General features: G+C 36.1%; 1 protein-coding gene and 1 long non-coding RNA gene across 2 annotated transcripts in view; one reads left to right on the top strand and one right to left on the bottom strand.

The window, feature by feature from the left end:
- The window catches only part of LOC134663266 (uncharacterized), a 30351-nt gene continuing 4891 nt past the window's right edge, over nt 1-25460 (top strand). The window contains exons 1-10 of the mRNA XM_063519679.1: nt 1-149; nt 2877-2966; nt 4174-4246; nt 5533-5689; nt 6038-6122; nt 6204-6362; nt 6903-6992; nt 12552-12714; nt 13252-13493; nt 14144-14302. Coding sequence (XP_063375749.1) covers nt 93-149; nt 2877-2966; nt 4174-4246; nt 5533-5689; nt 6038-6122; nt 6204-6362; nt 6903-6992; nt 12552-12714; nt 13252-13493; nt 14144-14302 — 1275 coding nt within the window. The 5' untranslated portion in view covers nt 1-92. The remainder of the gene's footprint in view (nt 150-2876; nt 2967-4173; nt 4247-5532; nt 5690-6037; nt 6123-6203; nt 6363-6902; nt 6993-12551; nt 12715-13251; nt 13494-14143; nt 14303-25460) is intronic.
- On the bottom strand, nt 18025-19734 carry LOC134647617 (uncharacterized). Its single transcript, XR_010096840.1, has 2 exons — nt 19681-19734; nt 18025-18698 (listed from the first exon to the last, which is right to left on the bottom strand). It is a non-coding gene; the product is annotated as an uncharacterized LOC134647617 (long non-coding RNA).

The following is a 25460-nucleotide window of genomic DNA, read 5'->3' on the forward strand; positions in this document are numbered from 1 at the left end:
GCTCATACTGATTATTTATACTTTGTTATATCTAGCATTAATTGAGTTTAATTTTCTATTTAGGTACTAAATTATACATACATGCAGTAGGGATGTATAACAATGGTGTGCTTATCGGTAATTGGGTCGAAGAACGTCTTAAAAATGAAGTACGTAGGTAATATGTTACCTCTTGGCTTCCGCAGTCGCGATATCGTCCATTTAATTCAGAATTATAAATGACCTAGGTGTTGCTTAACCGCGTTTAGCAAGTAAGCATCCTAAAAGTAACCTATTTTGACTGCACTAACTAGAAACTAAGTTTTAGTACGTATTTACACCATGCATGAAATAAAGCACCAGAAGATTAATAGAGAAACGTAGACAGCAGTTATTTTTAGACACAATTTATATTTTAAAACCCGTATAAAACTATAAAGAGTAGGTAATTTTATTGTGACGTCACATGCTAGTGTTTCATATAAATTCCATAGTGGCAAAGTCGTTTTGACAGTTCGAAAAAGAAACTGATTTGACCTTTTGACTATAGTGAAACAGATTCCAATTAAAAACTTCAGTTTGTATTACTTAAAACAATTTAATTCTAATGCAATATGTATCGATACAATGAAACATGACAATTCCAAAATCAGTAGTGAAAAAAAACTTAAGCCTAACTTTTTAAACATTCCAAATTGGCGCCAAAGCAAACCGACTTTTAAAAAAAAAGTTAAACAGTTCTCGCTGGCAATAAAATAGCATAAGAAATAACAAACTTATAAAAAATTAAATCAACTGAAATAATAATATATATAGCTGGTCAACCAAATCTTGTCAGTAAAAAAACGCGCGAAATTCAAATTTTCTATGGGACGATATCCCTTTTTTTAAATTTGCCGCCGTTTTCTACTGTCAAGATCTAGTTGACCAAGTATAGCTGGTCAACCAAATCATGTCAGTAAAAACAGGCGCGAAATTCAAATTTTCTATGGGACGATATCCCTTCGCGCCTACATTTTTTAAATTTACCGCCTTTTTCTACTGTCAAGATCTGGTTGACCAAGTATATAACAGTATTTTGTACATTCTAACATTTATATCTATATTATTTAGTCAAACCTTTCAATTAAATATTTGCAATTGTAACTTTTTTTAAAGTCATACCATCATTGGCATAGACCAGGATATTGAGATTCTGTCAAAAAAAACATTGATCTCTATTTCCATGACATTAAGGTTGTTTTCACTTTGATAACAATAATGCTGTAATAAGTTGGTCATTACTCGAATATAATATTAATTATACAGGGTGGTCCAAACCTTGACGACCAAAAATTTTTTTTTAGATTCCTCACGTCGTGGGCTATCAGAATATACCCCATGTATATTAGCCGATTTTTCGTAGTATTCGAGTTAAGTATGATTTTTTAAAATTTTCAACTTTTGTTATGAAATTCCGGGGTTCCCATACAGGGTGGCTAAAAAATAACTGCATTCCCGTTGCCAGGGAGGTTTTGGGATTATACTGAGAAAATTTTACTATGGGACCAACCCCGAAGTCGCGAAAAATAAAATTTGGCTTTCATACATTTTGGCTGTGGTCCATTTTCTATGGAAAGGTAAATTTTTCTTTCGCGATTTCGGGGTTGGTCCCATAGTAAAATTTGCTCAGTATAATCCCAAAACCTCCCTGGCAACGGGAACGCAGTTATTTTTTAGCCACCCTGTATGGGAATTTCATAACAAAAGTTAAAAGTTTAACAAATCATAACTTGAAAACTACGAAAAATCGGCTAACATACATGGGGTATATTCTGATGGCCCACGACGTGAGGAATCTAAAAAAAATGTTTGGACGTCAAGGTTTGGACCACCCTGTATATATTTAATTGACAAAACATGCTATTGCATACATCAATAACATAAATTCCACCTATTTTTAACATATTATTTTTATGAATCTTCAATAGTTTGTCAAAGGACTGTCTCATTTCAAAGATAGAGTATCATAGGTAGAGTCTGTGCGGAAAGAGAAGAGTCGTAGAATGTATTGGATCCCATACATTCCACCCAAAAGAAAAGGATGAGTATAGTTTTTTTTTTGTTCTTTTTTACTGACAAATTCGTTTGACCAACTATAGTAGTCAAATACGCTATTAAAGTAAGACTAGTCAAGGCCTAAACACAGAATAAATAATAGTACTGTAATAAGTACAGAAGACTCACTCTCTAACAAAACGCGTCTGTTACGATCAGCACAGATATGGCCGCTAGGTGATGGTGACAGCGCCACGTGCGGCTTATGGCTTTCCCCAAAATTGGGGCCGGAACGGATGTACTTTTAGCTACCTGCGGGATCAACACAAGCCCGTCACTTTCGCACTTACATACTTATTAGAACGTGACAGGCATGGTGATAAATGATAAAAATGCGACCGTGCTACTAGGGCTGTAGCAAAGTATTGCCGTATTCGAACTTCAAGATATTCACAAGAGACGACACGTACTAGATCCATTCTAGATACGTTATAGTTTAGATTTCAACTAGTTCTCTTTTGCAGCGCAATTCGGGCAACCAATGTCACTTTTACGATAGATCGTGTTAGATATCTATTAGATGTGAATTAGATCTCTAAGTAATATCTTGCGGAAATCGTTCAAGAGTATCTCCAGAATCGCGGAAATGTCAAATTTGACAGGTTAGATCTTAAACATATCGTTATCGTATCTTGGCGATGTCTAAAAGATATCTAACAGATGTCTATTACAAAATCCGAATCGGGCCGTGAGCCACGCCTGGCCTAAGTAGTCCCACGGTCGCGGTAACGACTGCCCGATTGGGATTTACCTAAAGGTACTCGTAGATAGATTTTGATTTTATTTTTCCAAATCACCAGGATGACTTCAAATTCTTTTTGCGGAAACGAGACAGGCGTGAACTTCTGTTACAAAAAGCGAGGACTTTGTATAGCAATTTACTGAAAGAGGTAAATAAAGCTCAAATTTTATTACTTACATTCCTTAATGTTCATAAATTAGTATAACTATTCTCGTTTTTAAGTTTTATTAAATAACTGTTTAAAATAACTAAATGATAAAAGTAGTATATATATAGGTACTACTAGGTACGTGCAATAATAATTATAATAAATACCTATATATTTTTTCACCACACCGGCTCATAAAGACTCTCTTGATTGTTCAAAAACTCATAGCAAAGCAAAGCAAAGTTGCATTGTTATTCACATGTGAGGCAAAGTAATGAAATGCAACTTTTTTGAGTTGTTTTATTATGTTTGCTGGTAGAATTGACTTTTAAATTATGTTTGATTTTGTTTGATACCTATCTTACAATTCATATTTGCTTCGGGTTGGTCTGGTGAAAATGTTTGTGTTTCCCTCGTGCCTTGAAACCCTCGCAACGCTCAAGATTCCATTTTTGAAACCCCTCGCAACGCTCGTGGTTCAATTTTGGAATCTTTCGCTTGCTCGGGTATCAATATTAGCACGAGAGGTTAAACAACAACTTTGCCCCCTTGTAAAACAAATAACTATTTTAAGTTCTGTTGCATGGCACATTTTGTTGGTGACTAACCTACATACCGTAAAATGGGGTAGGGAGTAGGTTTCGCGGGGAGAGGTGGGTTATGAATGGGGAGAGAAGGTTTGAGAGGGGGGTGAGAAGGGATTTTAAGGCTACTGCTACAAAAATAATGTATTCCAATTTAAAATGGACCTATACGCAGTAATACGCATAAAAAAAAATCGATCCAACATTCTTCCAAAATCACCTTTGTATGAAAAGCCCTCTCACCCCAAATACGAGGCACTACGGGGTGAGGTGGGTTTTCCTCTTTATCGTCAAAGTTATGAAATGGAACTACCCAAAATAAGATAAAAACTAAAATACAAACGTCCGGAACACTTATTATATACACCATTCAGTTTGCATATGTAAAAATAAAATGTTATCGAGGTTTGAATGTCAGTTTTGCGCCTACTCACCCCATTTTACGGTACTTGTGTAATATATAGGGTCAAGCAAATCTTGTCATTAAAAAAAAGCGCGAAATTCAAATTTTCTATAGGACGATATCCCTTCGCACCTACTTTTTTCAAATTTGCCGCCTTTTTCTACTGACAAGATCTGCTTGACCAAGTATAATTACATAAACTATTTACTCCGATTTCCAGAGGCCACTAGCCATCAGTGGAAATTATGCAATGTTTGGATATAATGTCCAATTAATTGCTCCGGATATACCAGGTAATTACCAATGTCGATTTCTGTGTTTGTGTGTAAATGTATCCCTTACTATTAACTTATGCTCAAACGAAGTTCAAAGATGATAAGTCCACTTAGTGTAAATCGAAAAACCGATGACTTTAGGTATACCTACACAATCTCAACAACTCAAAATCGACCATGGCGTTGCGTGTTCGCGTAGACCTATGTGATTTATTCGGCCAAAAACGACCATCCTCCGATTTGTTCGTCTATATTATTATCTCACAACAGTTTAAAAATTCGATTAAGTATATTTGCATTTATTTATTTGCTCGAATAAGCCAAACACGCAAATAGGCAAACACGCGTAGGGGTCAAACAGATTACTGTGTTATCGTCTTTCCTGTAGACATACACAAGAGTTAAGGGCTATAAAGGTTAATTTTCTTATTTAACCCTTATCCACGTGAAAAGATCCTCCTTTTATTTAGAGAACTATGATAAAATCATTACTTACATGCCCACAAGCTGTTAACTATTGCCCACAGGAGAGAAAACTAGTGTGTTAGCGCTAACTGTACATTTTTCTCAAAGGAGGACCTTTTCACGTGGATAAGGGTTAAATAAGAAAATTAACCTTTATAGCCCTTAACTCTTGTGTATGTCTACAGGAAAGACGATAACACAGTAATCTGTTTGACCCTTAGGTATCCGCCCGCTTGTCGGTTTTTAGTCACAGACCAAAGGAAATGTTTGCGTTCACAGTCTACATGTGACTTGCTCAGAGTAATTAGTGTTCAAATTCAAGTTCAAACATATCGCGTTTTTCTCTGTTAGCACCCTAAATGTGGTAAATGGTATTTAGACAAACACGCCGAATCACGCGACGCCATGTGAAGTGCCGTGGAAGTGCCAGCATAAAAAACAATGGGTTGCACTCCGGGAGTGCCAGCAGAAGTGAAAACTCAATGACATTGTAACAGTTTTTCGATCAGGTCACGTGTCCGTCTTACGGTCACGTGACTTGTCGCGAGTTCAACATTTTTTCCCCACCTCAAAAAGTGCACAGCGCCGCTAAAGAAATTTTCACTTCAAAAAGTGAAGCTTATATTTGGTATTTTGGTATCATCTTGGGTCGCCCCATTCATTTTTCGCCAAGTTCTTAAATTAGTCCTATTCTGCTTTCGTCACTCATTCTACATTCGTCACAATCGTCGGTGGCTTTCAATGTAGAATGAGTGACGAAAGCAGAATAGGACTAAGATACCTTATATTTGATGACATATTAACACAATCTTATTTCAAATCTTACACTTCACACATAGTCAAAGGTGCAGGCGGCGTGCAAAACTACGGGCTGGCTCTGTCCAGCCAAGTCGGCGCAAGAGAAGTGGACTGTGAACAGAACATATACGATGGCTGCCTTATGACACTCAGCCCGCTCACGACGCCATGTTGCCGGAACACCTTCGTCATACTCAGGTAGGTACATGGGCTTAGATGGGCCGTCGCCGATCTCCTCTCCTTACTTAGGTAGGTACTTACCGACGCAATGGGTACACGGAAGTGTACAGTCAGCATCAAATACCTAGATAGTGACGGCAAAAGTGGCCAAATACGTCCTTTCAACACATCCTTTTTTCTACCGTAACACAATTGTATCACGATATATTTGGCTACTTCGGGATTCACTATATATTTAATGCTGACTGTATTGTATATTCTTTATATAAATGTAGCTTTAGTTAGAGCACGAGTTCCACTAAAATTCTCACTGGGTCATAGGGTAGGTATATATGTAGATACTACTCATGTTTATTTTCTTTGCAGCATTGAAGACGAATCCATACGTGGCAAGAAAGTTAATTACGGAGATCAATTTTTCTTGAAGGCCGAAAACTACGGAGACCCAGATGTAACTATAGATTGAACACTTATACACTCAAATAGGCTAAATTAAAAAATACATATCCCGTTTTGTTATGTTTATGGTCAGGCGCCGCCGCTTTACGTTCGGCACGAGAACTCCGTGGTGCCGGAGCCGTCAACCCGGAGCCCCATCCGACTCAGCGCCAAGCGGGACACCAACTGCCGCTGGACCACCGTGCCGTTGCTGCCTCGCGACCGCCTAGAAGGCATAGGCCAACCTATTGAGGTGTTCCAGCTTTGTTTCCTAAGACGAAAGTGGACCCCCCCGAAATCGCCAGTATACAAATGTAGCCTCCATCTCTCAGGATATAAACATTATTGAAAATATTTTAACACAATTTGATGTGCCAACAGCTTCGTATGATTTTTATCAATTTTTTAATTATTTAAGGGATAAGAGGATTTCAAATTTTGTATGGAATTAGTTTTTCGTTCTTAACTCTTATAATAATAAAAAAATCAAAAAATTCAAATGAAGGGACATAGCTATGGTCAATAGACATCAAAATGTGTAAAAATACTTTCTACAATGTTAATGTCCAGAAAGAAAAAATGGAGACTATGTTTGTATGGAGAATCGGTCGTCCCCATTCCTCTTAATAAAGAAAATTTCTTCTGTTAAGCTGTTCGCCCTACTAAACAGGCTGTGCTTATTGTAACACTTTGAAAATTGACACTAGGGCACTACTGGCGTATAAATTAACTAACTTTTATTTTTATATTAAATTATGTAGTGACCGTAGTGACCAAGTGATGACTTTTTCAGACTGGCAAAAAGCTTATCATAAAGAATTGCGTTGCTGATAAGAGTTTGAGCGTCATGTATCAAAACTGGATACAAACCTTCTTTGGCATGGTATGTGGTCATTTATAAATTACAAATTTATAACCCCACTTAAAATTATTGGTGAAAATGTATTGTTATTGTATGGTGCCTAGATAAAATTACTAAAATGATTATAGATAGATAATAGTTTCGAGACCTCTGAGCTAATCGCTTGATAATCGCTGATGGCATAATTTTTATGGTCTATAACGTACCTAACGTAGTGATTTAATTCTCTTTGACCTAACCAATAATCATGATAAAGTCTGTGCGGAAATTGAAGAATAGTGGATTGTATTGGGCCACATACCTACATTCCACGATTCTTCTCTTTCCGCACATCTACTTATGGTGTCACTATAAACAATATCACAGTTACAAATGGTGTGATTATTATATATGACACCGTAAGATTGTGAACCCGTTAGTTTATAATCTAACGTAGGTTAGGTTAGGTTAGATTATAATCTCCCTACCGTCAGTTTATAATGTAACTAGCGAGATTATAATATGATTGTAAACACTCGTACATCGTACATCGTACTCGTAACATATGATACTCGTTACAGGAGTGCGGTGTGACGTGCCGGGACTTCATCGACGTGCACAAACGGTTCACGGCCGAAAACATATTCACGCTAGCAAGCGACGTTCCAACCAAGAAGAAGGAATAGGTGTCAATGTTCAGTTGAAACCGTTACATTTGAATACTTTTAATAAACGCTTTTGGAACTTTCATTTTTGGGCATTGAATTCGCTGAAATCCTATAGTTAGCTTAGGTCAAGTCATATTTCAGGTTTATACTTAATTACTGCTTATTATTATGACACAAATACAACTAACTTGGGATTATATAACTACTTAAAAAAAAAAAAAAAATCCAAATCGGTCTCATATGTCGGAGGTCTGCATACATCTGCATATAACAAATTACATACGTAAAATAAGTACCTACAAAAAAAAATATACGGTCAAATTGATAACCCTTCCTTTTATGAAGGCAGTTAAAAACTTAAAAATAAAAACCGGACAAGGGCGAGTCGGACTCGCCCACTGAGGGTTCTGTACAAACTTTTTTTTTTTACAAATTAGTATTTGTAATTTTGCAATGTAAGACGATATTTCTTGCCAAATGTTGCTCATAGTTCTACCCTCTAGGTCAACGGGAAGTAGGTACTCTATAAATTTTGATTCCCCTGAGAGTGTCGAATTAAAATACGTTTTTTTGCGGCATAAACGGCCGTATCTTTTTTTTCACGTTAACTTAGAAGTTTGATTTTTCACAGCTTCAAGGGACTGTAGACTAAGTATATGGTTTTAATTTCATCTCGATACCTCAACGGACAACAAAGTGAGGTGCTCTAAAATGGTTACAATGCCTACTTATAGTACTTATACACAACAATTTCCTCGATTTCTCGTGGATCTCATCATTAAAGGGAATATTTTACCCACTATACTTTAAATATTTTTTTAAACAAAGTTCTGAGGTAAGAAACATAAAGAAAATCTATACTAAACCAAACTAAACTAATCTTTTGAAATTTTGAATTCGGTTTATCATGTTTTGAATGTGGGAGTAACGACGAGTAAAGTTGATTTTAAATTGAAATATATTTTTCACCTCAGCAGCTCGAACAAGGGTACTTTGCTACTTAAAAACAGTGAGCAATATCGCATTTTGCTCACTGAGTGAGACAAAATGACATTCAAGTGACCTTAATATTCAAATGTCATTTCAACATGCGGGGTCTAATACAAGTTCTAAATACTTGGATTCTATTATCTCTGTCCCTTTCACGTCTTTAGCAAAAAGAAAGAGACAAAAAAGTTCAAACTACATTCAACGGTACATTGACGGTTTATAATAGACCCCCGAAAAACGTCAGAACGCATCGTTCCAAAATACATACGAGTATGGATTCTTAATAATTAATTAATGAAAATAAAATTTAAGATTTCATAAAAACTGATAAAAACACTATATTTTACGTTATTTATTGTACGATTAAAATAATGAACTCAAAAAATACACAGAATATCACGTAAAATAAATAATTATAGTTTTAAGAATCTCTACTTTAGTTTACAAATAGTAAGTATCCGCAATTCGGACCGTATCTTACAATGTTTTTTTTTTACAAAAAAAAAGTTGTCGATTGAAGTGTCAATCAATTGATGGCATAGATGGTAGTATTTCTATAGATGTGGCCTACCGCGTGCCCCCGTAAGGGATAGACATAGATGACGTCACAAACCCGGGGATACCATATAGTTAAAAATTACCCCAATATTAACAAATATTGGGGTAATTTTAATCACGTTCGCGAGTTGTTCGCCTACGTAAGACGCAGCGATAAATAAAATATATCAATGGGCCAATTTTCTTTTTTTTTTTTTTAGAAAACAAACAGCCTTTTACAAATAAGTTTTACAAAAATGACTAAAAATAGGCCTAAAGTTTCATACGTTACTAAGTTGACTATTACAATGAAAAGTAAATAGGTTACTTAATTATACATTACCCGTGGGTATAGTTGTGAGTACAACACGCAAATAAAGTAAGAAAACAATGCAAAATATTTACTTGAAACAATTTTTCAATTACTAGTAAACAAAATATGCCGAACTTTATTCTTGAAAACGGACAAACTATGAACAAAAATGTCTATCATTAAGCGATTCATTATACATATTACAAGTACGCCTAAAGAAAGAATTTTTAGCATACTGTGTGCCACAGGAAGAAATAGAAAAGGTAGGTTTTTGTAATATACTTTGAGCATATTCGGCAGTTTTGCGTCGGTGCCCAGTTTCTCCTTCCGGTTGCTAAAATCCATTTAGCACGCGTGCCTGCATCTTGTGGAAATCTGGAGGTAATAAACGAAATATTCATTTTGTAATCTGTCACTCTTATTGCAAAATTAAGAATTAGTGCCTGCAGCATATCAATTAGATTCTCTGAGTCGTGGCAAAACCCCCTATAACGTTAGAAAGAATCCGTAATGCTTAAATAAATATAATTTACATTCTAATTTAAACACAGTTCAATTTTATTGTTCGTATAATATGTCCAGTTCTACAGCAAAATTATTTATAAAAATGTTATTAAAATACGAAATACCCGAATTTTGGGGTAATTGTATGCATTACGGGCTGGTATCCCTCGAATAATAGCAATGCGACTAAATTGAATACACGTTATTAAAAGGGTGACGGGTTACTGTCAATATGCGTACGTAATTTGGTCGGTTAATTTATCAGGAAATATTTATAGGTTAATTTTTTTACCCGAGTTATTATTTACTGTAAATGCTTTTTCTACTCAGATTTTAATTGATATAGATTGTAGGATGCTGTTACTAAGCATGATAATGTGACCGAAGTATAAAATACTGTATTTACCTGTGAAATGTTACGTTGTCCTGTTTTTGCCGGCAGTCACTTGTACAGCGCAAAACTGAGCAATTCACCATATTTGTTGAATTGTTAAGTACTACTACATGCACACGAAACACTGATTTCAATATTTTTCCTGATAATCTTTGCACTGTTCATATGTTTCACACCAATTTGACGTTTATGCATTGTTTGTATCCCACCATAAACTACGGTGGGGAATAAAAAAATATGAGACTGTGACAAAGACAAACAATAATAGCGCTTTCTCTGCTATTCCTAGTGAAAGATACATAAGACTATCCCGTTCTGTCAGTTATCCCCACCACTCATGCCATGCCCTCGATTGATGGTCGTTGTTTCCATATTACCTATTTAACTGAAATTTACTACGTTTTGTTTTTGTGTTTGATTGTGGTAATTCAACTTAATTGTTAGTATATCTTAAGAAAGCATGAGTGAATAGGTAAGTGATGAAGGAGGATTACATTTTTCAGGTTAACTAATATGTTCTCACTGCTGAGGTGAAAAGTTTTGTGAACTACACGAGATCAAAGCTATTTACATCTCGTGCGCTTTTGAGTCCCTTACTACGCTCAAGATTCTAAATTAGATTCACTCGCTACGCTCGTGAATCTACTATAGAATCTTTCGCTTGCACGGGACTCAAAATAAGCACTCGAAGAAATATCAAACTTTGATCTCTTGTTGTACAAATAACTATTAACCTCTTTGTTAATCAATTACATAATGCAGCCTCTGGGGAGAACCTAATAAACAATCGATGATTGCAAAATTTTTATAATGATGTTTGACATGTAGTGTCACCTTCTGAAGTGTTACATGATGGTTACATGGGTGTTACCTCTTCTCGTACCCAAGGTGGTATATGAACATAAATCCGTGCTCGCAACAACTTTGTGTAAAAACCAGGTCACGAGAATTGTATATTGGTTTACTACAAAATGTCGAAGCCGTCGAAATTGGACGAAGACAAAGGCGTTGTTTACTGTAACCGCGTGCTTCTCGGTAATTGGTATGAAGCTTCCAAATTGGAGGAGGTGAGGTTAGGGCTGATTTAGACGACGCGCGAGCTCGCATGCGATTTTAGTAACATTGCGGACTGGTGGTTACGTCCAATTCAACCGATTGATCAAAACCCGCAATGTAATGAAACTCGCATGCGAGTTCTCGCATCGTCTAAATGAGCCCTTATTCTGTTCGTTAGTAAAACGATAGTCGTTTCGCGTTGCTATTATTTCGTTCACGAAAGGACCTTTCCAGCTGCTCAGGAAGGTTAGATTTCTCACTAATCAGTCGATATCTATGAATAAAATTGGATTTTTTAAAATAATTAATGAAGGAAATTATTAAATCATGGCTATGATTGACGATACAATAATGTTTCCACCACACCAGCTTATAAAACCTCTTCTTATTATTCAAAAACTGATTACAAATGTAGCATATTTTACCCACAAGAGTGCCAAAATAGGTATTTTGATGTAAATTTTGAGTAATTTCCTTATATTGGCTGGTAGAATTGACTAAAGTGATGATTTTCAATGATAAATAATAGGTAGGTATGTATTAGATAATAAATAGTATTCATGCTTTTCAATTAGTATTTTCGTCGCGTTGGTGTGGTGAGAATTTTTGTTTCTCTCAGTAGCAAAGCTTGTTTAACACTCAATTTTAGAATCTTTCGCTTTCTCGGGCATCAATATTAGTGCGAGGGTTTAAACAACAACTTTGCCCCCCTGTAAAACTTAACATATTGATGCGCTCGTTAACACACTTCATACACACTTACATTTATTCAAAACACACTACAGCATCGGAACTGAACCCATGTAGATGAGTCTTAGCTGTTTCGGGCGACAGCAGATTGCACCAGTGGTGCAGTGCTATTTAAATTGCAGCTCTATCTTTGCTGTAAGGTTACAAAAATCACCATGTAAATTAGCCCTTTCTATTTAGGTCAATTGATATTTTTAGAGGAAAATTCTGCCTTCCTAAGCCTAAGCCTATCAGCGTTAACAATTAATTTTCTTTTATAGAGAGATAGCGCTATTTAGATTAGTAGGACTTACAATCTACTTAAAATTACGTTAGGTATAAAGTTAGGTTATGTTTCATGACATAACAAGTACCCATCAGTTCATCTAATTAGATCAATACATTTTTAGTATAAATTGGACACATTTCGGAATAAAATGGAAAATGGTGACATGCTGCTTGCGAGATACCGGAAGATGACTGAAAACCTTAATGCACCCTCCGTCTTGACTCAGTCTACGGGAACCACTAATTTTGGTGCCAAAATTTCATTGCTTGCACCTCATGTATCAGGTTAGAAACTTTCAAAAGTATGCTAGACCGATGTCCCTAGATTCTTTATTATTTCCTACGTAGAGCGTTTATGAACGATCGCTATGTACTACGTAGTATTTCATATTAATAGCAATAGGATTTTGGATAAATTGCCTTAGAATTGAATTTTTGGTCCTTTACTGAGAGCCAGGGTCTAACGGCTTAAAATTTTGGTTACGCTTTTTTTGGAGCGATAATATCCGAAATTAATATAAGTTACTTAATTCAACCTACGTTTTAAAATACCTATCCAACGACACCCCACACCATGGGTTGAAGCTAAAAACAATTTTTTCACACCCATGACGTTAGGTAAGTACCTACATATAAGAACGATTTAAACTTAACCTGATGCTGGAGCATCACCTTCAGTTAGAAGGACGCCTAATTCCTTAAAGGCTTGACAGATTTAAGCAGTTTCACATTGTATCAGACTCGTAGATGTCGAAAATTTAAGTTAGGTTTTTAAATTTTCAATGCAGATTAAAAATACTGCAACTAAGTACATTCTTGCAGTTTCAGACACTCCCAGTGCGGAATATAAGGGTCTCTTATTGGGTGGTCGTATTTCGGCTGATGAGATATTGTACTCACAAGACCTCCGCGATGGATGCTCGGTGGTAGCTCACCAAGATGTAGTGCCACAAGAAAAACACACCTTTGTGATAACCAGTGCCGATTACTGCAACCGGGAACACGAAGTTTTGAAGTATAATCAGGAATTTCTTCTAACTCTCTCTAAAACAGTAAAGACAAAGGTTATTATAATTACAAATTGGTGTAGGTATTCTAAGAAACTTTTTTGTCGATTGCCGACTAAATAGATGCAACGAATTCAATCGATCGATTATGCCGCAAATTGATAATCGCGTGCGATTTGTTAAGCTGCGTATCCATTAGAGCAGCCTTTGGCCGAACAGCCTCGACTTGAAGCATACAGGCTCAGTTTGAGGCTGCTCGTTCTGAGGTATTGGCTCGAGGCATAAACGCACTTCCGTCCATCAAATGGACGGTGCGGAAAGAGGATCCTTTGATCACGGGCAAAAAACCGACAAAATATAGCTCGGCTCGCGGCGACGATTTTGCCTCGTGTCGCGGCGTGCCTCAGGTTAAGGCAGCTACTCCACTTACGCGGCTTCGGAGCGAGGCAGCCGTTTTACGATCTTTTGAGCATCCACAAAAAATGTTTTTTTTTTTTTCACTACATCCGTTCGGAAAGGCTCTCTTTCTTTCTTTTACAATCATTGGGCTAAGTTGCATATTAGGAGAAGAAAAGTAATTTGTTGCAAGCCTTGAATTCTTTCCTTACGTAAGCTGGTATACATATTGAATAACATTAATTTTGTAATATTTTAGAGCAGCAATTTTTCTCTCGTTGGTATGGTGAAAATTTTTGGCCCAATTTTAGCCCCTCTACGTGAGGTTCGACCCGAACCCAATCCCAGGTTTGTGCGGCAAGTTCTCGCTGTTTCTGAGCGAGCACGCGGTGTCGAGCACGCGCTGGCGAATCCTGCCGGCCCAGAGACCTAACATCACTCGCTTTGAACAGGAAGGGAAAGCAGTCCCTGTAAGCCTACTTTTGAATTGTCTTTTTATAAAAAAAAATATTTTAATTAATTGGTATTCGGGACACTACAGCAGGAATGATGAATTTTTAGCAGTTTCACTAGGGAATTTCCTCCAACAGCTCCAACCTACAGACGACCATTATTGGGTTACTAATATTTACTCTACAGTATGTAACAGAAAGAAAAGCATTTACTCAAACCCGTTAATGTTTAGGTCATACTAAGCAACTTTTACTATGGGACCAACCCCGAAATCGCGAAAAAAAAATTGACTCTCCCATAGGAAATTTCAACATCAGACCAGCAAAATGTATACAACCTCCAAAATTTTTTTCACGCTTTCGGGGTTGGTCCCATAGTAAAAGTTGCTCAGTATTTATGTCCTAAACATTAACGGGTTTGAGTAATTGCTACATACTGTATATGTAGGTATGTTATTTTTCTGTCGGTAATTCGGGTTGACAGAGCACCCGTGCAAGTGTGAAGTGCCGTTTTGATGTCAACTGGCTTTAGTCCAGTAAGTTGCCAAAGCAGTATTTTATTATCCCACCAAAAACATTTTCATGTAAAATGTTGCCAAGACGAAACCATAAGACTCGCACTGACAAAAAGTTATCAGATATCTTGTAGAGCCAAGCTTCTAGCTCTACAGGTCCTACCTTCACAGACTCTACACCTTAGTCAAAATATGTGGCTTGGCCGTTTCGTCACATGGGCGTAAGGTGAAATATGTATTCACTATTCATTATTTTTTATTATAAAATAGTTCTTGTAATAATGAAACGGCCAAGCCACATATTTTGACTAAGGTGTAGAGTCTGTGAAGGTAGGACCTGTAGAGTTAGAAGCTTGGCTCTACAAGATATCTGATACAATCAATACTACCGGCGTTAAGCAAAGTTTTCGAGAAACTTATTCTTAATCAACTTTTGTCTCATTTTAACAGAAATAAATTGCTTGACAATAATCAATTTGGTTTTACCCGAGGTCGGTCAACTACTGACGCCGGTGCGGTACTTCTAAAACACATCTTTGACGCTTGGGAAAAAGCTCAAGATGCTGTTGGAATTTTCTGTGATCTATCAAAGGCATTTGATTGCGTTGATCACGAGAATTTAAAAAGAAAATTATGCCGCTATGGGATAAAAGCTACTGCCCTTGATCTTGTTTCTTCGTACCTTTCGGATAGAACTCAGCGAGTAGTTATCAATGGAGCTCAATCGGCGGGGTCCCCAGTAGCTCTTGGAGTGCCTCAAGGTTCAATTCTTGGTCCCTTTCTGTTTTTGGTATACATTAATGATCTACCAAAACTAGTGCAAGATAGACATGATATAGTGTTATTTGCAGATGACACTTCTCTTATATTTAAAGTAGACAGGAAGGAAAACAGCTTCGATAACATTAACGATGCACTATCCACCATAGTAGACTGGTTTACGGCAAATAACTTACTTTTGAATGCCAAGAAAACCAAGTGCATCAAATTTACGCTGCCGAACGTCAAGCAGGTAAACAACAGCAATATTAAAATAAAAGGTGATACGCTGGAATTCGAAGATCGAACGGTTTTCCTTGGAGTCACTTTAGACGCAAAACTGCAGTGGCATGCACATATAGCCACTCTAGCCGGCAAACTTAGTTCTGCTGCCTATGCAGTGAGGCGAATCAGACAGCTGACAAACGTAGAGACGGCCAGGCTGGTATACTTTAGCTACTTCCACAGTGTTATGTCGTATGGAATTCTGTTGTGGGGAAAAGCGGCAGACATTCAGACAATATTTGTGCTGCAAAAACGAGCTGTACGTTCTATCTATGGACTGGGCGCTCGAGCATCCCTGAGAGAGAAATTCAAAGAAGTGAACATTCTTACCCTTGCATCTCAATACATACTTGAGAATATTATGTATGTTCGGAAAAACGTCCATGAATTCAAGCTTAACAGTGATATCCATAACTATAACACTAGAAACAAACATAAACTTGCTGTGCCCGCCCGCCGCCTCCGTAAGGTTAGTACGTCTTTCGTCGGGAACTGTACATGTTTTTATAACAAAGTTCTCACTGATATAGCGAATTTACCACTTAACAAATTTAAGTCACACATTAAGCGCTCCTTGTTAAGTAAGGCGTACTACACTGTAAATGATTTTATAGATGATAGAGATGCCTTTAAGCCGGCAGCTTGATTTCGATAGTATAATAAGAGTTAAATAAATATGTATTGTTTTTCTTTTTTTTTCTTTTCATTGTAAATTAATCATTCTAGTGTCCAGTAGAATTGACACATGAGACCATCATGTTCTCGATTAATTATATTGTTTATATTGCTTAATTTAATTTTAATTTTTGACACTTGGAGACCTTATACATCTCTAAGTTTTAGTTTTAATTTTATTTTTATTTTATTTGTACATACTTATATTTTTAATGATTCCGACACTTAGAGACCTATACATCTCTAAGTCAATATAGGGCATTTAGCTTGGTAATTATGTGAAGATTTACCGTTTTTTTATGTAACATACAAGAACAAAATGTTGTGTCTCACAGTTATACGTTATTACAATTTAAATATTAATATGGCCCGGCAGCTTGAATATGTCATGCTCGCTTAAAAGTCTTTGCTTACGGTGGCGTTGTTGATCGGGTCGCCACTTTCCCGAATGAAGGTTGAGAGAGGCGATGGCTGAGATACGCGTCATACTCGTGAACGGGTGCTGTTTGTGGAGACTGGTCTATTTAAGCTAACACGAGCTATTATATTTAGTTACTCTATTTTTGAGGATAATTACATGGACACAGACACACATCATTCGGTTCTCGTATGCTATTTTATTTTTATTGTCATTTTCTTACTTAATGAATGTTTTAATTAGGTATACAGGATTTTGACTCTTGGAGACCCTATTCAATATACTCTATGGAGACCCTATACATCTCTAACATAGAGTATATTGAATAATAGGGTATAGAGTTATCAGTCAAGGTTTTCGGATGCAGCGCCATCTATTGATAGTTTACTGCAACTTTTCAAATGTGTATATATCCATACCTATTAATACAGCTATACGAGCAGTGGCGGGCTTTTTAAATAGCTAAGGTTTGCGTTCTGAGTCCGAGCAAACGGAACCAGATCACATCAAGTGTGAACCTCCATTGCAGTCCTCACCAGGAAACCGCTAACGAAGTTCACACAATGATGTGACCTAGTTCAGTTTGCCCAGACAAGTAATTGAAAAACAATAAAACAATAAATGTGATTACAGTTTTATTTTTACATTACAAAATCAATGCTAATTGACAATATTCATTCATAATCATCGCTTTTAGTCAATCTATCCATTAAAAGCAAAGAAATAAGTAAAAACTTTCATCAAATCAGACTACACTACACTCTTATGGAAAAAGCGATTATGCACACTGTTCATCGATTGGAGCATTTCCTTCGTTTTAAATAATAGTTCCTCGTCATTTCTCGCATTCTATCTTCTGCCCTAGTAGCACGGTCGCATTTTAATCATTTATCACCATGCCTGTCACGTTCTAACAAGTATGTAAGTGCGAAAGTGACGGGCTTAGTGATAGTGGATAAAAATGGATCCGTGCTGAGCCCGCTGGATCGAAGTCTGATCGCGTTCCTTTTAATAATTTATTTGTGTCTTTACACCAGTGATGCAGGAAAAACCTACAAGATAAGTCGATGATTTGGTTGGTCAGGGCATATGTGGTCTTTTATGGCCTGCGCTAATTCGTGTTTCTCGGTGGCTCCACAACAAAAGCTGTAACTAATGGGCTGTTTATAATTTTTTGTGATGCCTCTTATCATAAAAACTAGCGCGTGGTCAGCGATTTTTTTGACCCTCCTTTTTCCGTTGTCAACGAATCCGATGATCATGTCTTTTTTTGAATTGTATTCAAAATGAGGTTTAATTGCCATCTCGTCGAAGAATAAAATACACAGCCTTTCAGATATCGACATTTTTCTGGCCTTTTTTTTAAGATTTTCGAAAATGTTATCATTTATACCGGCTTTTAAGGCTGCAGCGGATATCATCCTTGATAATGTGAGAGGCGATGGTAGTACAAAAATGTGCCTCAGCCATCTATACGCCTTAGGTCCTTGCTTATAAAGAGATAATGCCATTATTTTTTCTTGCTTTGTGAATCTCCTTCCCATTTTCTTTTTATTTATCTCCCTAAATTGCATCATGACAAATAGCAATGCCATTGTGGTAAATTTACCGATGGCTTTCTGAAAAGCCGTGTTGGTTGAGAGAGACATAGCTTTTTTTAGTCTGACGGCATATTTGTCCTTCGTCTCGGTAAGTTTTTTTATATGTTTGGCTAAACTACTAGCTTCAGAGCAAAATTGTGGCGTGTAGGGTGGCGTATGATCTGAAATAAATTTTATAATATAAGTAGCTGTAGGAAGAAATACTTAGCAGTTATTATAGCACTTATTTATTCTCAATCAAAAGGTTGCCATTTGCCATAAGGACACTGTGTCAGGTTATTCGTATAAACATATTAGCAAATTTCGTCTTTATGGTAAGCGAAATAGTGCGGAGTGTTAGCATAGAGTAATCTATCTATCTATCTATCTAATACCTTTAAACGAGCAATTCTTGTTTATTTATTTATATATATATTTCGGGGATCTCGGAAACGGTTCTAAAAAATTCGATTAAATTTACTATATGGGGGTTTTGAGGCGCGAAAAATCGATCTAGCTAGGTCTTATCTCTGGGAAAACGCGCATTTTTGAGTTTTTATATGTTGTCTCCCAGATATTATAAATAAAGAAAGAGTGGTAACTCCATACATCAGTTTTCTTAACCAAAACGCGCGTTATTTCGTAGTCCACATGTAACATATATCAAGTAGTGGAACTATCAGTACCGCTACTTGACAACAGATGGCACAAGTGTCGCTACTGACGAAAAATGTACTGCTAAAAACAATTTACAACTAATATTAGAAGCAGAAGGAGTTGAAAATAGAGTTTCGAGTAATGCGGTTATAATATTAGCTGAAAATTGTTGAGCATTAGAGTATTTGTTCGCCGCGACATCTATTGTTGACTAGCAGTACTGATATATTCCGCTACTTGACGCTAGATGTCGACTACGAAATAACGCGCGTTTTGGTAAGAAAACTTATGTATGGACTTACCACTCTTTCTTTACTTATATTACTCTATGGTGTTAGGGTCGGCAACGCACATGTAACATCTCTGGAGTTGCAGGTGCCCATAGGCTACGGAGACTGCTTACCATCGGGCGGGCCGTATGCTTTTTTGACACCCACGGTCCGACGTAGTATAATAAAATGCATATATTATTTGTAAGAAACTTTACAGGTTTATTATCAAACTCACCTGAAATTGTGGGCCGAGAAGCGTCGTGAGCAGCCGCATTTGTGATGTTGATCAATGGGGCTCGGGGTATAGGCGGGTCAGCACAGTTCATAATGTATGAGAGCTCTACATGAATTCTCACACTAGAGATTTTTTGAGATTTGATAACCTATGTTGCAAATACTATATTTAAAAAAAAATCTCCACAAAATATGTCACATGGTTTTAATAAATCCAAACTATTATTAAAATAGAAAAAATATATCAAAACATGAATCCGACACTCGAGATTTTTTAATATGCAGTTCTCAAACATATACTCATTATGTATTTATATTTTCTCCCAGCTTGACACCAAAACCAGCTCCCAATAATTTTCTTTATTAAAAATATTTTTTTATATAAAAATAACAACTATGTGTACATAACAATTACATGTTAATTAAGCTCTGTATATTTACTATATCCTACAAAAAAATCTCTCACGTAAATTAATCCATTTAATTACTATTAACCATTTTTGTTTTGAAAATGTTTTCGTTGCTTCGAGAAAATGGACAGTGGGTTTGTTTTTCACTTTCTCAAATCTCTTTCTCATGTTAGTGTAACAACAAAAAATCTCCCACGTATATGTAATATTGTATGGAATAAAACCATTATTAAATCATCCAAGCTATTTAAATTACCCTAAATGGCGGGTACTGATTCACTGTAGAGAACGTTTTATCGACTTCCATATCTCCGTCTCACTTCAATGTTCGCGGCAGACGATTGTTCCGCTTCAACAGCCGAGAGTTCGCGATCCGGTCGACCGTTAATTCTCCCATGACTATCTTACCCAGTTTCATCGGTATGCGTTGCGCGCTTACTTAACACACCTCAGGCCAAGCTCCTATAAAACGCGCAATGCATGCATGCATTGCGGTATCTCCTATACGTCACATATGTCAGCTATGAGGCTATGACATGGCTATGACAGACTATGGCAGTTAAAGTCCGTCAACCAAATCTTGTCAGTAGTAAAAGGCGGCAAATTTGAAAAATCGCGGGTTAGCAACACTGTGTTCAAATAATTCCAAAACGCGTGTCATCTGTGTTTTATCTGTGGAATGTGGATCGTAAATGACAGCCGTCACCTTATTTGTTTTCATTCTGAATCGTTTCTGTTTCAAGAGATATTTCTGCTGTCACCATTAAATACCAATACATTAAATAAGAATAAGCAAAGCTAAGGGGCCTACAAAGTACAATCATGCTCGTTGATGGTAAACATTACTAAAAATTGAGGTTATGACAAGTATTGGAAGAACTCTTTCGAACTTTTAAGATTATGTTCAGTTTTTTTGTTTTAGCGTTAAAAGGCATAAATAAAATTAAAACGTATGCCTAAATCTATCCAACAAGACCATAAATTTTGTCCTGGAAACCGTCCATAGGCCCACATGTCTAATATTTTCAGTAATCAGTTGTGACTATTTACAAAGGTAAACCTTTTAAACAGTATTAAGAGCCTTGATTATATCGCCGTTCTTTCGCAATATCTACCTAATCCATACATGTTTGTTGCAGGATTAAATCTTGCCCAATATAAGGCGTTCGTAGTAGGTAGTATCTTTTCAGACAATACTTACCTATGGCGGTTTATGTACGTGTACAACGCAACCAAGTCGAAAAGTTACCCTTATCTTATTTACCTTTAAATTAAATAAACACCCAAATATCAGTTGTTTTATTTTTAATATGTATATTGTACAATATATACCAATCAAAAAAATTACACAGATATGTCATATTCATCCAGAACAGTACACTAATTTACATTAACAAGTGGCATATTATATTGTAAATAACAAATATATGCACTATCTAATTATCAGCATTTTGATATGATTTTATTTTAGTAAACTTAGAGAAGACATAGATAGGGAACAAAGAGAATATTAAGCACTACGATAGGGAGTTGTTTTTGATATCTTCAAATTTGTTCATCATTTTAACATTGTTTTAACATCGCTTTTGAATTATCCGTCCATGTTTCAATTTTTTTCAATAAACCGCGAGTGACAATTTGAATTGACGTACGCAGGGCGCGCTCAGCGGAAAAAAAAATCTGTTGGTTCGATGTACATTGCTGCTTTTCTTAGCGCAATACTGCTCTTTGAGTGTTGCCCTACTTTAGTTTGCTTTACATTGCTACTGACAAGATTTGGTTGACGGACTATAGTTCCAAAGAAGTATACAGACTTGTCTACCCACCATAAAGTTTAGCGTAAAGAGAATATATCACTCCTTAGTGAAAAACCATACGGTTTGTGCGAAGTTGAGCGTTATGTCAATGCTAATAAAGATGATGGTTTGACTTACGGAAATGAATAATATAATATCATTTTATTTTATATTTCCAATTCCCGTTTCATTTACACCCAATATTAAATCTTTTTCCGTAATAAAATGCGTATATAATTACTGTCATCATCTGTATTTATTTTATTTCTTTAACCCCCGTTATTCATAAACGCGCTACAAACCTCAATTAGCTAATAATAGTAATAATCGTTTGTCCTTATCTGTCACTTTAACTTATGTATTTGTAAGTAAGGGATAAACATAATTGAACTAAATCAGGCCCGTAAAGTTTATGAATAAAGTGGTTAATCTTTATTGCACAAAAGAAAAACCTTATAGTACAAGAGGCGGACTTAATGCCATAAGGCATTCTCTACCAGTTAACGATGGCTTGTCCTCCGGCCCATTTGATCGATGACCTCCTTTGATTATTTATTTTTAATGGACGCCAAAATCCAGATAGGAACTTAGATTTTGACATTTACCACAGTAATGCAGTCGGTAGCAATGTCGCGCTTCAAAATTGCTGCAGTCGACTGCATTGCTGTAGAAAACGTGAAAAAGGTCATTCAAAGGGTAATAGGGTTATATACACCGCGGGATTTAATAACCCGAAAGATTTAAACCAACGATTTTAGAGCCTAATTAGAGTATATAAAGTTATATAACACATAGTCCAAAAACCCTTAATTTAAGAGATATTAATTATTTAAAACAAATCACAAGTAAAAAAATCTCAATTCTAACACACCCTTATGCGTGACGTAGCCACCAACTAATTTTACACGCAGACGCACTAACTACATGGTTATTAGCCAGTTTCACTTAATTAAGTTTGATATCCTACAAAAAGGTTTCACTACCGAAATTTTGTTCTGTTCTCAATCACGAGAGTACAAACTATTTACCTTTATGATAACTGGCTGATAGTTTGACGAAAATGACGAAATTGATGTCAATAAAATGACATATTTCATATGTCACACAAGATATGCGCAAGATAACATCTTTAAATTTGATTGACTGTAATAAATAAAATTCATTTAGCGGATATTCACTTTGTGTACGGATTTGGAAACCCGAAGAACTATGTGCTTCCGGCACGACGGACCCACTTCAGCCTAGAAGTTCGTAAATTGGCTAGACGAACAATACCCTGAGAGGTGGATTGGCCGTGGAAGCAACGTCCTAATCTGGCCCGCCCGGTCACCCGACTTAACGCCATTGGTTTTTTTCTATGGGGAACTCTGAAAGATAAGGAAGGAATACTCAACACCAGTGAACTCTGGAGAAGAATTATTAATAAAAATTCGAACGGCTTCCGAAGAAATAAAGAACACTTTTGTAAACCTAAATAATGAAATCCGTTTAAAATTAAATCTTTGTGCTGAAAACGGTGGTACACACTTCGAAAACCTAATTCATTAAATTAATAAAAAAGCGTGATTTCTTTCGGATATAATCATGGTTAATGGCTTTGGTTACCTCAAAGGAAAAGATTTTATCGCAAAGTTTCAACAATAATAACTGCACTATACCTACTGTTGTAGTAATTAATAAAGTTTTGATACAATTTGTGGTATTTTGAGGTGCCAATCAATTGAAATAATTTCAACGTAAACATGATCCTAGACATAACTTGACACTTCTTGTCATGGAACACATGTCACTGCATTCGCCGTGCATCGTATGATATCGGAGTGATTCATGAAATGTCATGCTCGCTCTCTGTTTCTCTACTTGAGATTAATTAAACTCGCTCACTCTCTGAATAAAGGTTTGTTCACAAAGAAGCGGTAAATTAATATGATTTAATTTGTACTGAAATAGTAGTTTAATTAAAATATATAATTGGACCCATGTTGATATAACATTATTTACTCGTACTGTCGTCAAAAATACGTGATTTAAATCTTTCGGGTTATTAAATCCCGCGGTGTATAAAATGAAATGATGCATTAATAAAACTTTAGTTAATTAACAATATTATATTAAATCATTAACAACTTTGACAACACGATCTCTTCGCAGGTAGGTGCTCTACAAGGAGTTTATATTACAACATTATTTCCAAGAAATAATCTCTCATTGTTACGAAAATGTTGGTAGGGTGGCTTTAGGTTACTTTTCGTTCATATCGTCTTGGATATGGGTGAACATGGTGTTAATACACTCAGTATCAATCAACCTGTAAAGATATTGTAGCCTGGCCTTTTCTCGAAAAGTCTTCTAGAAAAATTTACGCTCATGTCGTCTCGGATATGAGTATATTTGGTATCAGTGCATTCAGTATAATATCCTGAACACAAATATATGAGATGACAAGCGCGAAAGTGGTGAGGGTAGTTGCTATGACGCAAAGTTTTTACCATTTTTCTTTTAAACATACCATGTGGGGTACCAAATGAAAGGGCCTTGTAAGTAGATCACAAATATATAACACACTGTAACACTTTTACTACTTAATCCAACAAATTATTTGAAAACGTTCAAAAATTTCACAATGAGTTGAATTCCAACTGCTCTAAATTGACTAAGATAACTTGATCCCAAGTTTCCTTGCAATTATACGTAATCGAGGGCCAGGCTCATACTAGTTCTCATGTCGCGATGCGCTAACGCTAACAAAAACTAAGCGTTACGAATTGCTGACATTTGCTTCTTTTAGTTTCACTCTACTCAAGCATCGGATGACAGGATCGTTGGAAAGGGACAAACATATCCTTTGACGTTACGTTACTCTTCTCGTGAATTGTCAAATTTTAAAATTCGAAATTAGCTTTGGAATTTGTCCGGGTGGCTATTCGAAGTATAACTTGGTGGACGGTACTTACTAACCAAATAAGCTTGAGATCCAGTATCATAGATAGTTGTAAGACTTCAAGCGTCTATTTATATCTGACTGTGCATCCTGTATTCTAAACGTTTTGTGAATAGATATAAAAATTGACACCTATCATTTTTCACATAAACACAGACACTTTATGCATTGAATTATTAAACCTTAACGCAATGCCATAAGTCATAAGGTATATTTTCCTAATATACCTTGATGCTAATTCGAACTTTGTTATAAAAGATGTCATTTTATATCATTCGCGCGTGCATTTCACTCGTACTAGATGAAATATGTATTGGTGCGAGCGAGACGGTTGGGCGAATGATAACAAAATGATATCTTTTTGACATCTTAAACAAAGTTTGACTTGGCCTCTGTGAAAGCCTGGAAATACAGCATACTTCATTGACTTTTTATGCTGGAAATTGATTTAATAATTGCGAGAAAAATAAGTATGTTATTCTTCAATAACTTGTACACTTACTGTCAAAAAACTAGAAGTGTCCATTAATTGTGTAGAACATTATTTGCTGTTTGTTTCCAATATCATGCTGCTATTCTGCGAATATAGCAGTTCCTCAGGCAGATAAATTAAACATGATCGAAACAAATACTA

Source organism: Cydia amplana, chromosome 4 (assembly GCF_948474715.1).
Source record: "Cydia amplana chromosome 4, ilCydAmpl1.1, whole genome shotgun sequence".
Classification (NCBI taxonomy): domain Eukaryota; kingdom Metazoa; phylum Arthropoda; class Insecta; order Lepidoptera; family Tortricidae; genus Cydia; species Cydia amplana.